The sequence below is a fragment of the Cherax quadricarinatus genome, chromosome 38 (genome assembly GCF_038502225.1).
Source record: "Cherax quadricarinatus isolate ZL_2023a chromosome 38, ASM3850222v1, whole genome shotgun sequence".
Classification (NCBI taxonomy): Eukaryota; Metazoa; Arthropoda; class Malacostraca; order Decapoda; family Parastacidae; genus Cherax; species Cherax quadricarinatus.
The window spans coordinates 12672584-12687413 of NC_091329.1; the positions used below are offsets into that span (position 1 = coordinate 12672584).

Consider the following 14830-nt stretch of genomic DNA (forward strand, 5'->3'; position numbering starts at 1 on the left):
CCTTTCCCTTCACCTATTAAGGTCATTAAATGTATGTTGCACAGAGGGGTCGCTGGAGACGTGGGAGCCCTGGGGGACTGGCAGATCCACCTTGGTCATCACCTCCGTCACCCAAGAGGACTTCGGTCACTACCGCTGCACTGTCGTTAACACGCTAGGCTCTAACTCTTCTATGTTGGCGCTTGTCGGTAAGTACTCACCTATTTCCGGTTACAGACGTCGAATCTCAGCTCATGGCCTCGTCTTTTCTCTGTCCTCTACTGGATTCACACTCTCCCGGCTGCGTAAGCGTTATCATACCTATTCTTAAAATTAAGAATGAATATTGTCTCTACCACTTCGTGTGCCTGTGTATATGTGTGTGTGTGTGTGTGTGTGTGTGTGTGTGTGTGTGTGTGTGTGTGTGTGTGTGTCTGTCTGTCTGTCTGTCTGTCTGTCTGACTGTCTGTGTGTCTGTGTGTGTGTACTCACCTAGTTGTACTCGCCTAGTTGAGGTTGCAGGGGTCGAGTCCAAGCTCCTGGCCCCGCCTCTTCACTGGTCGCTACTCTGTCACTCTCCCTGTACCGTGAGCTTTACCATACCTCTGCTTAAAGCTATGTATGGATCCTGCCTCCACTACTTCGCTTCTGGAGTTTATCTGGAGAGAGTTCCGGGGGTCAACGCCCCCGCGGCCCGGTCTGTGACCAGGCCTCCTTAGGACAGTGTCCCAGGATGCGACCCACACCAGTCGACTAACACCCAGGTATCCATTTTACTGATGGGGAACATAGACAACAGGTGGAAAGAAACACGTCCAATGTTTCTACTCTGGCTGGGAATCGAACCCAGGCCCTCACCGTGTGAAGCGAGAGCGTTAACCACCAGGCCACCAGAGCTTCCCAAACTATTCCACTTCCTGACTACTCTGTGACTGAAGAAATACTTCCTAACATCCCTGTGATTCATCTGTGTCTGGAACATCCTGTCTTTGTCCACCTTGTCAATTCCTCTCAGTATTTTGTATGTCGTTATCATGTCTCCACTATCTCTCCTGTCCTCCAGTGTCGTCAGGTTGATTTCCCTTAACCTCTCCTCGTAGGGCATACCTCTAAGCTCTGGGACTACTCTTGTTGCAAACCTTTGCACTTTCTCTAGTTTCTTTACGTGCTTGGCTAGGTGTGGGTTCCACACCCCGTGTATGTGTGTGTGTGTGTGTGTGTGTGTGTGTGTGTGTGTGTGTGTGTGTGTGTGTGTGTGTGTGTGTGTGTGTGTGTGTGTGTGTGTGTGTGTGTGTGTGTGTGTGTGTGTGCGTGCGTGCGTGTGTGTGTGTGTGTGTGTGTGTGTGTGTGTGTGTGTGTGTGTGTGTGTGCTTATCGATTTATGTTTTCGAGGGTCGAGATTCAGCTCCTGGCCCCGCCTCCTAGACGACTACTTCGATAGGCACCAGAGACTTATACCTGTGTATCACACACACACACACACACACAACACACACACACACACACACACACACACACACACACACACACACACACACACACACACACACACACACACACACACACACACACACACACACACACAAACACACACACACACACACACACACACACACACACACACACACACACACACACACACACAACACACACACACACACACACACACACACACACACACACACACACACACACACACACACACACACAAACACACACACACAAACACACACACATATACACACACAGGAACCTCGCAACATTGTGTTGTCTTGATGCTTCCCTCGTGGACTCTAATTTGAAGCAAGGCAAGGAAGAGGTGCTAGAAGAGCAGGAAGAGGAGGAAGAGCAGTAAGAGGAGGAAGAGCAGGAAGAGGAGGAAGAGCAGGAAGAGGAGTAAGAGCAAAGAGACCAGGAACAGGAAAGTAGATGATTTGGGAAACGGGAAGAATAGGGAGGTCAAAACAGCAGAGAGAGAAGACAGCAGGGAAAGCTATAACACCGTAGATAGTAGAGAGAATAGCGAAGAGTCTGGAGAAGAGCTAGGAGAAATAAAGAATATGAAAAACTTGGAAGAATAGGAGAAAGGATGGCAGAGAGAAGTGGGAAACAGGAGATAGAATGAAGGAAGGTGATTATAAGGGGGAGAATATACAAAAAAAAAAAATCTCTAACGGGAATGAAGAGAAAGGACTGATAAGAAGAGGAAATGAAAGTGTTTAGGTAAGAAAAAAGGAACAGGAAGAGAAAGCTGTTAAGAGGAGGGAAGGGAAGAAAGAGAGCTATTGAGGGGGAAATGGGAGGGAGTAAGAGAGAAAGGAAGGGAGGTAGGACTGATGGAGGGACGAAGAAGGGAAGCAGTAAAAAGAGAAACATTAAGAGGGGAGAGAGTAAGAGGGGAGGTGGTGGTAAGAGGGGTAATGTTCTTGGTGCTGAGGGGATATTACTGACTCCTGGGAGTGTGAATGAGAGAGACAGCGAGTGTTGGAGCAGGAGAGAAAGGCAGCAAGTGTTGGTGCAGGAGAGACAGGCAGCAAGTGTTGGTGCAGGAGAGACAGGCAGCAAGTGTTAGTGCAGCAGAGAAAGGCAGCAAGTGTTAGTGTAGGAGGGAAAGGCAGCAAGTGTTAGTGCAGCAGAGAAAGGCAGCAAGTGTTAGTGCAGCAGAGAAAGGCAGCAAGTGTTAGTGCAGGAGAGAAAGGCAGCAAGTGTTAGTGCAGCAGAGAAAGGCAGCAAGTGTTAGTGCAGCAGAGAAAGGCAGCAAGTGTTAGTGCAGGAGAGAAAGGCAGCAAGTGTTAGTGCAGGAGAGAAAGGCAGCAAGTGTTAGTGCAGCAGAGAAAGGCAGCAAGTGTTAGTGCAGGAGAGAGAAAGAGAGAGAGGTGAAGAGATTAGATTAAGGTTGGTTGATTGGTTAATAGGGTTTAAAGCCTGTCTACTACAGGATGGCCATTAAGGCTGCATGTAGCCTTTCTACCACCAGAATTAATCCCTAAGATAAGTATTAAAGTAAACTCTAATCATATATTCTCTGAGACATATAACCTGTCTCACTGAGGTTAAGAGAGAGACAGTAGGAGGAGATTAAGAGTGAAAAATAAAGAGAAAACACTGTGCAGCAATCACAAAGGAAATTAATAGATACTAATATCTTACTTATAATAAAAACCTATAAAATTACTGAGATAAATATCTGAATATTAACTATAATAGAATATTTAATATCAGAAGATAGCTTAGATGAACAGTCTCACATAAATGAATAATTAAAACTCTAACAAATTTACCTAGAACCAGGAAACAGTGGAGCCTACAAGACTAGAAAATGTCATTGATCTTATATTCACGAATAATAATGATCTGGTACGAAATATAAGAATAGGAACATAACTGGGATTAAATAAATCATTTATTTAATGAAATATGCTAGGAAGATTTATTGAGTAACATGGATCCGCACCAGTGTCACGAGATAATTAAATATGACGCACTAAAAGTATGCTCAAATCACTTACCACTAAGGAAAAGAAGAGAATATGCAAGCTAGAAAGATAGAGGCGCTCCTTCTACAGGAGAAGACGAAGAATAACCAAACTTCAAAAATGAGCCAGAGTTTCTGAAGTGCAGAAGGAAGTAACGGCTAGAGAAATAAAGATACTGATCTGAAATTGAATGAATCATGCAGAGTGCAGGAGAGTCAAAAGGACTAAAAGCTATCAATGAAATGAAAAAAAAATCAAAACACTTCTTATCATATGCAAAATCCAGAGCAAAAACCACATCCAGTATCGATCTCTGGCTTCAATAAGATTGAGCCTGCATTGATACCAGCAAAGAAATACTGACGTCTCAATATGATTCTTCGTTCAGCGAGCTGTTATTCATTCGGTTGATAATTCGAATGAATTTTTCATAAATGAGACTCAACGTCTTTAAAATTTTCGATATACTCACTCGACTTCGAGAACCCACTGTATACTAGGACTCTATCTTAGGACCAAACTCGTGGAACTCCATAGTTATCAAGAACTGCAAGAAATCCCTAACATATCGTTAAATATTCTATGGAAAAGGTGACACGGTAATGGTGAAGGTGACACGGTGAAGGTGAAGGTGACACGGGGGTCACCCAACATCCGATGATGAATAAGTCACATGTTCAACACCTGGGTATCTTTATTATGAAGATGATTCTCCAGCCATTGATTTTTATCAAATCAGTGCAGAGGTTATTTGAAGGTGTTGAAACTGGAGACAGTAGAAGACTAGGTAATCCGTCACTCGGTATAGATGCTGGTGTTTACCACTGTAGTCTTGTCGGTATTATATACCATTAATGTTGTTGTGGGTTGACTGGAGAGTGATTTACCTTGCAACATTTAACACTCCAAAATAGTGGCAACAAAACAATAACAAACAACTATTAACTAATAACATGGATTCACAACAATTACAGCAGGCCGCTCCTGACTTTCCTAACTATTGGATCATTACACCATGGTCTTAAATGCACTAGAAAACAAAATGCAAATGTGGTGCACATTGAATTTGCAAATGCCTTCGACAAGTGCGATCAGGTTGTAATAGCGCCCAAAATACATGCAAACGGAATAGCTGGAAAAGTGGGCATGTGGATTTTTAAGTTTCTAGCAAACAGAACGAAAAGAATGATATTAAAAAGAACTAAGACGGAGGCTGCCACAGTGAAAAGCTCTGTTCCACAAGGCACGATACTTTCCTCTGTTATTTTCCTTATTCTTATATCTGACTTAGGATGGGGCATAAACAATTGCACCACATCATCCTTAGCAAAAAATATTAAAATTTGCATGAGAGTTACATCCATTAAGGACACTGCAAATTTCTATGCAGATGCAAACCAAGTCTTCCAATGGGACAATGAAACCAATGTGATGTTTAATGAGAATAAATTTCAGATGCTCCATTATGGAAAAAATAGGAAATAAAAATTATAACGGAGTATAAAACTAACTCTAACCACTGAAAAAATAACGAGAAAGACTGAAGTGCGATAATGCTGCAGGATCTAACTTTCCAAGATAACACCAAGATAACAACACCAAGATAACAACACCAAGATAACAACACCAAGATAACAACACCAAGATAACAACACCAAGATAACAACACCAAGATAACAACACCAAGATAACAACACCAAGATAACACCAAGATAACAACACCAAGATAACAACACCAATATAACAACACCAAGATAACAACACCAAGATAACAACACCAAGATAACACCAAGATAACAACACCAAGATAACACCAAGATAACAACACCAAGATAACAACACCAAGATAACACCAAGATAACAACACCAAGATAACAACACCAAGATAACAACACCAAGATAACAACACCAAGATAACACCAAGATAACAACACCAAGATAGCAACACCAAGATAACAACACCAAGATAACAACACCAAGATAACAACACCAAGATAACAACACAAAGATAACAACACCAAGATAACAACACCAAGATAACAACAAGATAACAACACCAAGATAACAACACCAAGATAACACCAAGATAACAACACCAAGATAACAACACCAAGATAACAACACCAAGATAACAACACCAAGATAACAACACCAAGATATGAACACCAAGATAACAACACCAAGATAACAACACCAAGATAACAACACCAAGATAACAACACCAAGATAACAACACCAAGATAACAACACCAAGATAACAACACCAAGATAACAACACCAAGATAACAACACCAAGATAACAACACCAAGATAACAACACCAAAATAACAACACCAAGATAACAACACCAAGATAACAACACCAAGATAACAACACCAAGATAACAACACCAAGATAACAACACCAAAATAACAACACCAAGATAACAACACCAAGATAACAACACCAAGATAACAACACCAAGATAACAACACCAAAATAACAACACCAAGATAACAACACCAAGATAACAACACCAAGATAACAACACCAAGATAACACCAAGATAACAACACCAAGATAACAACACCAAGATAACACCAAGATAACAACACCAAGATATGAACACCAAGACGAATATGAAAGGAAAGGTAACGAGACCCAAGCCACTGATGTTCCTCTTTAAATCATTTGATCTCTATAGGCTGAAATATTCTTAGGCACTCACAGCCCCTTCCTTTTCAGACGGGGGAAAGGGCAGAGCTAGAGAAGGTTCAGTGAACCTTCACTGCACGTATAAAGAATCTAAATTACTAGACACGTTTGAATCCCCTCTACCTGTACTACATGGAACTCAGGCGAGAAAGATACATAATAATTTACTCCTGTAAAATCCTAGAGAGACTGATACCTAACCTCCCCGCAGAAATCACTCACTATTAAAGCTAGAGGCTTGACAGATGGGCAAAAAAAATTAATATCAGGGGTGCGATGAGTGAACTAAGAAATAATGTGATAAGTTACAGAAGATGAAGACTTTTCAACAGCCTCAAATAATACATAAATAAACCCTTGGTTGTCTTCGAGAGGAAACTGGATAAATTTCTTAAGGCAGTTCCTGATCAGCCAAGCTTTGACTCGTACTACGTGCTGCGAGTTTTCAGCAGTAACAGCCTCGTATCTCAGGTCTTGATACACACGGAGTACGTCTTATGACGAGTTATAAACAACTTTTATTTCCAAAGGATAACAAATGTTCTGTTTCTCTAATAATTTTCTAGCATATACCTCTATAATTGTTATTATTCTCTCTCTCTCTCTCTCTCTCTCTCTCTCTCTCTCTCTCTCTCTCTCTCTCTCTCTCTCTCTCTCTCTCTCTCTCTCTCTCTCTCTCTCTCTCTCTCTCTCTCTCTCTCTCTCTCTCTCTTCGTGGGGAGACTCTAACCATTAAGTATAAATCACAATTCTGGCAGCATGAGTGAGACTAAACGCTGTGATGCAAGTTCCTGGTAAGCGTGTTCACGATGTCACACCAAGACCCTCTCTGGGGGACCTACTATTTCTGGGGGAAATTCCAAGTTACTCCATTCTGCTGGTCCTGCTCTCTAAGGAAACCTACGGTCTGGGGACCCTCACTCTCTGGGGATCCTATGATATGGGGACCTTCACTCTCTGGGAATCCTATAATATGGGGACCTTCACTCTCTGGGGATCCTATGATATGGGGACCCTCACTCTCTGGGGATCCTACTCTCTGGGACCTTATCTCTAGGCTGACTCACCGAAACCTACCAAGACCTTCTCTGTAAGGAATCACTCTTTCGGAAAGATCTACCAAAGCCCTCTCTGGATAGAGCTCATTTCTCGGGAGACCAACGAAGCTCCTATCTGTGAGTATCTGGGTTACTAAGCCACCCCATACTGCTGCTCTAGTTCTCAAAGATCTAACTTCTGTCTATCTGTATGTCTCTCTCTCTCTCTCTCTCTCTCTCTCTCTCTCTCTCTCTCTCTCTCTCTCTCTCTCTCTCTCTCTCTCTCTCTCTCTTTCTCTCTCTCTCTTTCTCTCTCTCTTCCCTATTTTCCGAGTAATGCAAAGGAAAATTTTGTAGTGTCTTCCTCCCGGATTCTGATTTCGCGTTCGTATATTTTTTTTCTTTTGTCAGGGAGAGCACAATATGGATCCATTAAGCTGTTCTTGCTCATTGGAGACATTCTCTGATTTCTGGAACACTGCGAAAAAGAATTTTGCCGAGTCTTTTTCCTCACCCATATTTGTACAATTTTTTTAGTGGATTTTCTTATTTATTTTTTTTTTTTCTGTCTTGAGAACATTTCTGGAACTCATTCGTCAGTGCGGAAGGAAAATGAAACATGAGAAACAGTGTGAAAGAAGACAGAAACGTGTGAAAAAGTGAGAATGGATAGAGGAACGTGAGGAACAATGTGAAAGGAAAGAGAAACGTATGGAACAGAGTGGAAGGAGAGAGGAAGGTGTGGGAAACAGTGCAAAACAAGGCAGAAAAGAACATCGGAAGGGAAGAAAGAACGTGCTTACTTACCTCTAATATAGCGATTTCGTTCCAGGAAAAGTTTTGTGTAGAAGATAACACAAATGTTGGCTTGGAAATTGCTTGTCGAGTAACCTTGATCTGATAGACCAAGTTGTACTCAGGTACCCCGTAGTTGTACTCAGATATCCCATAGTACCATGATGTACTACCTTGAATTAAATCCGAGCAAAATAAATAAAAATAACATCTTCAAATATATTTAACGTAAGGCGTTACCAATAAAACATTTCCAGCAATACGACACATATACACCGGAAACTATTGACTTCGTATTTAAAAGTCTCCAGTGAAAGGCCATTGAATGAGTCGTCAGGGAGTCTATTAGAGAGATTAACACTTCACGGAATGAACCTACTTCTGTATTGCTCGCTGCAAAATGCAACTGAATGTAAATCTCTCGTGTCACCTACTGAGAGGTTATATATGCTGGAAGAGTTGATATGAGCCGCTGAAAGACGCTGTTAGGTGACAATGGTCACACGCTTCTCATTTACATTTAACCCACAATCAGGCTGAAAGTAATTGTAATTGAAGCTGAATGTAATTAATTAAAAAATAGTAATTATGATGGTAGTTACAATTTAACGTATAAATTAAATAATAATTAAAATTGACTGTTGTTAAATTTATACCTACTTAAATTACAGCATAAAACTGGAGCACTATGATGGCATAATGACACAATGAAAGTAATTATACGTCAGATGGTACACAATTGTACATTAAGACGTGAGTCTCGCAGATTCACGAAATCATAATATGAAAGAAATCACAGAAAAGGTGGGACTCGAACCCAGAGCACAGCCATGCTTGCGTGGGAGTCGTCTATAAAAAAAACAGCATTTGTAGTCACAGTGGTGGCCCATGCTGACATTCCTATGATATACAGATATATACCTAATTGGATAAAGCTTGTTAGGTCGGCATAGACCAATAATTGTACTACTGAATGTCTCGTTCCTCAGTCAGAGTCAACACTTGTTGACGAATGAGTGCGTTGTATCGTGGGGAAAAAAAACATGAGTTATCTTTTATGATTTTAATGAGTAACCTTTAAAAAATGATGTAGACGTTAGGGGCAAAGTTTACTTTTGAATAGATTAAGCCACTGGTTCGGAATTCACGAGTTTCGTGAACAATTCTAACTCGATAACGTTTTGAATAAGTTATAAAATGAATGATAAATCCCTTCTTGCTAAAATTTGTGGTAAAATTTAAAGTAATGGGAAAAAATAATTTAATACAAAATATCAAAGTAATTAAAAGGGCAATTGTAATCCGTTATTTTTCTGATCAAGTATTTGTAAATATAATTGAAAATCTGTAACAGTAATTGAAATTATAATTGATTTTCAGTTTTGCAATTGCTCCAAGGCTGCCCATAATACCGTTGCTGGCAATTAATCAGTAATTTCTCAGCTTATACATCAGTACTATACGTGTACCAGCGTAAACTATCCCATAAACAAGTGTCAGACACAAAAAAAAAATAGGAACAGCGTTGCTGGGTGAATATTATGTCGTTAGTGTCTATTAGTGCAGGGAAAGATTGGCTAGTTTACATTTTCAATTTGTCTGCTAGTTGTGAAGCTATTAAAGATATGTTTTTCTACTTTTCATTCTTCGGAAATAGGAATTTCAAAACGAAGAGATGGAGAGACTGTTGAGAAGTACCTGACGGAGACGCAGCAGGATGCCATTATTGTAGTGAGAGTGGACAACACCGTCATTAGACGTAATAAGATCAAGTGAATCAACGCCTCAGGTGTTAAGACTTAATTATCGCTACTAATTAGTCTTAACAAAACAATACACGCGACACCTAATTATGTTTTTTTTTCGCGAGTAGGTACACCTTCCACCTGAGGAGTGTATATACTATATATACAAGGAGAAGTGCTCAACTCCATAGACTTGAACACACTGTTTAAGACTATGGAACCGAACACTTTTCCAATCTGAGTGTTCCACCGGCTCAGCACCACTACTGCAACACTGATGGACTGATCACATAACCTTTGCCTCACCACTGCTTATGCTCACTCCATACATAGTCTGTAGTCGACTGAAGAAGCTTACTGTGCGAGCGAATTTTCTCGGAGACAGAGGTACCCAACTATTACATAATTGCAATGTAGCCCCTCAAGGGAGGTTCCTTGACACTGGTGAGGGGCTCTTGATCTAGGAAATTGGATCTGTGCTCCAGTTCCCTGAATTGCTCCTAAATAATAATAATAATAATAATAATAATAATAATAGTTACAATGTAGCAAGTCAATTGATATTATTCAGTCAGAAAATTATTCATTTTGTTACTCACAAATTCTCAAGAACAGAAGATGGACTTTCGAATTAATTAATATGCATTTTATATGAATTAACATAATTTATAAATGCAGTCTGGGTTTAACATTGAATGTCTTCTGAAATGAATATCGTACCTGATGAATATGTGCCGAGGACAACAGTATATGTGTGCAAGTGGAGACGCATTTATCTCGGTATATATACACATAGAGTTTACTTTAATCTTTATATTGAGAATGATGGTAAACAGGTTATAAGCAGGTTTAATGGCGCTTTTAACCCATCTAGCCAACAAATGTGGGACACTAGCCAAGAATCCAGTTATCAGAAGAATTATTCAGTGAAATTAATGTTAATCTTTACATGGAGTTAATGTTAACATTTCTATATAAAACGTGTCTTCTTGTTAGTAGTTTCACTGTCTTGCGTAATACACAGAGTCAGTTATTAAACGTTCGTTTCCAACATACAAATTCCATTTTCATAATCATAGATTAAGTTTGATTAATTTATATGAGCCTTTGAAAGCGTTTGTTTACCCCCCCCTCCCTCCCCCATTTATGGAGATTAAAAGAAAAACTGTCGTAACTGGTCTGACAGCGTAGTTGCTGCTCGACAACAGGAACCGTTCAAATGTAAACACCATTCGCGTTGATTGACCCCTTGGGGTCTACCGCTCTCTTCTCTATAAATATAAGAATAATGAAGGTAGGGTGGGTGGTGGTCCCCATCAACCAGTGAGGCACTAAGTCTAGTGTGGTAATCCCCCTAAGTCTCAAACACACTGATTGGCGACGATCAGGGTATGCTGATTCAGAGTGTAATCCCCTTTGGGGTGAAGTTCGTCATTAAGGTTCTGGAGGAGACTGGTGAAGTCTAGAGACTTGGTGTTTGCCAGGCGCAGCCAAGGCTTCGTACCTATTGTTTCATTCTTGTAAGATCATTTAGGTATTTTTATTGTCGAAATATTTCGCCTGAGTAGCAGGTTTTTTCATTCGAATACACGTGATTATAGCAAGAGAGACAGTAGAAAAAATGGAGAGGTAATTATCAGGTCATTAGATCATCTGACTTCATAGAACTTGGTCTGTCTCTTAGCCTTGATAGGTGTTGGTCAGTCCCTCAGTCTTAATGGATGGTGATCAGTCTCTCAGTCTTAATGGATGGTGATCAGTCCCTCAGTCTTAATGGATGGTGATCAGTCTCTCAGTCTTAATGGATGGCGATCAGTCCCTCAGTCTTAATGGATGGTGATCAGTCTCTCAGTCTTAATGGATAGTGATCAGTCCCTCAGTCTTAATGGATGGTGATCAGTCCCTCAGTCTTAATGGATGGTGATCAGTCCCTCAGTCGTAATGGATGGTGATCAGTCCCTCAGTCATAATGTATGGTGATCAGTCCCTCAGTCATAATGGATGGTGATCAGTCTCTCAGTCTTAATGGATGATGATCAGTCCCTCAGTCTTAATGGATGTTGATCAGTCCCTCAGTCTTAATGGATGGTGATCAGTCCCTCAGTCATAATGGATGGTGATCAGTCCCTCAGTCTTAATGGATGGTGATCAGTCCCTCAGTCTTCATGGATGGTGATCAGTCCCTCAGTCTTAATGGATGGTGATCAGTCCCTCAGTCTTAATGGATGGTGATCAGTCCCTCAGTCATAATGGATGGTGATCAGTCCCTCAGTCATAATGGATGGTGATCGGTCCCTCAGTCTTAATGGATGGTGATCAGTCCCTCAGTCATAATGGATGGTGATCGGTCCCTCAGTCTTAATGGATGGTGATCAGTCACTCAGTCATGATGGATGGTGATCAGTCCCTCAGTCATAATGGATGGTGATCAGTCACTCAGTCTTAATGGATGGTGATTAGTCCCTCAGTCTTAATGGATGGTGATCAGTCCCTCAGTCATAATGGATGGTGATCAGTCCCTCAGTCATAATGGATGGTGATCAGTCACTCAGTCATAATGGATGGTGATCAGTCACTCAGTCATAATGGATGGTGATCAGTCACTCAGTCATAATGGATGGTGATCAGTCACTCAGTCATAATGGATGGTGATCGGTCCCTCAGTCTTAATGGATGGTGATCAGTCCCTCAGTCATAATGGATGGTGATCAGTCACTCAGTCATAATGGATGGTGATCGGTCCCTCAGTCTTAATGGATGGTGATCAGTCACTCAGTCATAATGGATGGTGATCAGTCACTCAGTCATAATGGATGGTGATCAGTCACTCAGTCATAATGGATGGTGATCGGTCCCTCAGTCTTAATGGATGGTGATCAGTCACTCAGTCATAATGGATGGTGATCAGTCACTCAGTCATAATGGATGGTGATCAGTCCCTCAGTCATAATGGATGGTGATCAGTCCCTCAGTCTTAATGGATGGTGATCAGTCCCTCAGTCATAATGGATGGTGATCAGTCCCTCAGTCATAATGGATGGTGATCAGTCACTCAGTCATAATGGATGGTGATCAGTCACTCAGTCATAATGGATGGTGATCGGTCCCTCAGTCTTAATGGATGGTGATCAGTCCCTCAGTCATAATGGATGGTGATCAGTCCCTCAGTCATAATGGATGGTGATCAGTCACTCAGTCATAATGGATGGTGATCAGTCCCTCAGTCATAATGGATGGTGATCAGTCCCTCAGTCATAATGGATGGTGATCAGTCCCTCAGTCATAATGGATGGCGATCAGTCACTCAGTCATAATGGATGGTGATCAGTCACTCAGTCATAATGGATGGTGATCAGTCACTCAGTCATAATGGATGGTGATCAGTCACTCAGTCATAATGGATGGTGATCAGTCCCTCAGTCATAATGGATGGTGATCAGTCCCTCAGTCATAATGGATGGTGATCAGTCCCTCAGTCTTAATGGATGGTGATCAGTCCCTCAGTCATAATGGATGGTGATCAGTCCCTCAGTCTTAATGGATGGTGATCAGTCACTCAGTCTTAATGGATGGTGATCAGTCTCTCAGTCAAAATGGATGGTGATCAGTCCCTCAGTCTTAATGGATGGTGATCAGTCACTCAGTCTTAATGGATGGTGATCAGTCTCTCAGTCTTAATGGATGGTGATCAGTCACTCAGTCATAATGGATGGTGATCAGTCACTCAGTCTTAATGGATGGTGATCAGTCTCTCAGTCATAATGGATTGTGATCAGTCCCTCAGTCTTAATGGATGGTGATCAGTCACTCAGTCTTAATGGATGGTGATCAGTCCCTCAGTCATAATGGATGGTGATCAGTCCCTCAGTCTTAATGGATGGTGATCAGTCCCTCAGTCTTAATGGATGGTGATCAGTCACTCAGTCTTAATGGATGGTGATCAGTCCCTCAGTCATAATGGATGGTGATCAGTCCCTCAGTCTTAATGGATGGTGATCAGTCCCTCAGTCATAATGGATGGTGATCAGTCACTCAGTCATAATGGATGGTGATCAGTCACTCAGTCTTAATGGATGGTGATCAGTCCCTCAGTCTTAATGGATGGTGATCAGTCACTCAGTCTTAATGGATGGTGATCAGTCCCTCAGTCATAATGGATGGTGATCAGTCCCTCAGTCTTAATGGATGGTGATCAGTCCCTCAGTCATAATGGATGGTGAACAGTCCCTCAGTCATAATGGATGGTGATCAGTCACTCAGTCATAATGGATGGTGATCAGTCCCTCAGTCATAATGGATGGTGATCAGTCCCTCAGTCATAATGGATGGTGATCAGTCCCTCAGTCTTAATGGATGGTGATCAGTCCCTCAACATTTTCTACAGTAATTTATCATTGTCAACGTCTTGATATAAATTACGTGTAATTTTTTACATTTGCTAGGTTCATCAAGGCACTGCGCTGCCAAACGTATCGCACACGATTTATAACTGACCTTTTAGTGATTAAACATACGTGTTTATTATTAAAATATGCTTTCTGCACGTAAAAATTCTCTCTCTCTCTCTCTCTCTCTCTCTCTCTCTCTCTCTCTCTCTCTCTCTCTCTCTCTCTCTCTCTCTCTCTATCTATCTATCTATCTATCTCTATCTATCTATCTATCTATCTATATGTATATCTATCTGTCTATCTATCTATCTATTTATCTATCTATTTATCTATCTATTTATCTATCTATTTATCAATCTATCTATCTGTCTCTCTCTCTCTCTCTCTCTCTCTCTCTCTCTCTCTCTCTCTCTCTCTCTCTCTCTCTCTCTCTCTCTCTCTCTCTCTCTCTCTCTCTCTCTCTCTTTCTCTCTCTCTACAGGAGTTATTACAGTGGAAACAAATAATTAAAGTTTGAAGTCAAGTTTCCTGTGGGACCTTAAGTTAAGACCCAGGATTCCAGTCTTAGTCTTACTTCTCGACCTCCATTCTCGCTGCAGGTCGACCCTTTTGAAGGCTTTAGCTACAGGTGGACCCTCTTGAAGGCCTCTGCTGCAGGTCGGTCATCTTCAAGGCCGTAGCTGCAGGTTGACCTCCTTTAAGACCTCAGCTGCAGG

General features: G+C 41.3%; 1 protein-coding gene across 1 annotated transcript in view; it reads left to right on the plus strand.

Annotated features, from left to right (window-relative positions):
- Positions 1 to 14830, plus strand: part of LOC128692865 (uncharacterized) — a 194851-nt gene that overhangs the window by 137588 nt on the left and 42433 nt on the right. Inside the window, exon 7 of the mRNA XM_070091949.1 lies at positions 45 to 188. Within this exon, the coding sequence (XP_069948050.1) occupies positions 45 to 188 (144 nt within the window). The remainder of the gene's footprint in view (positions 1 to 44; positions 189 to 14830) is intronic.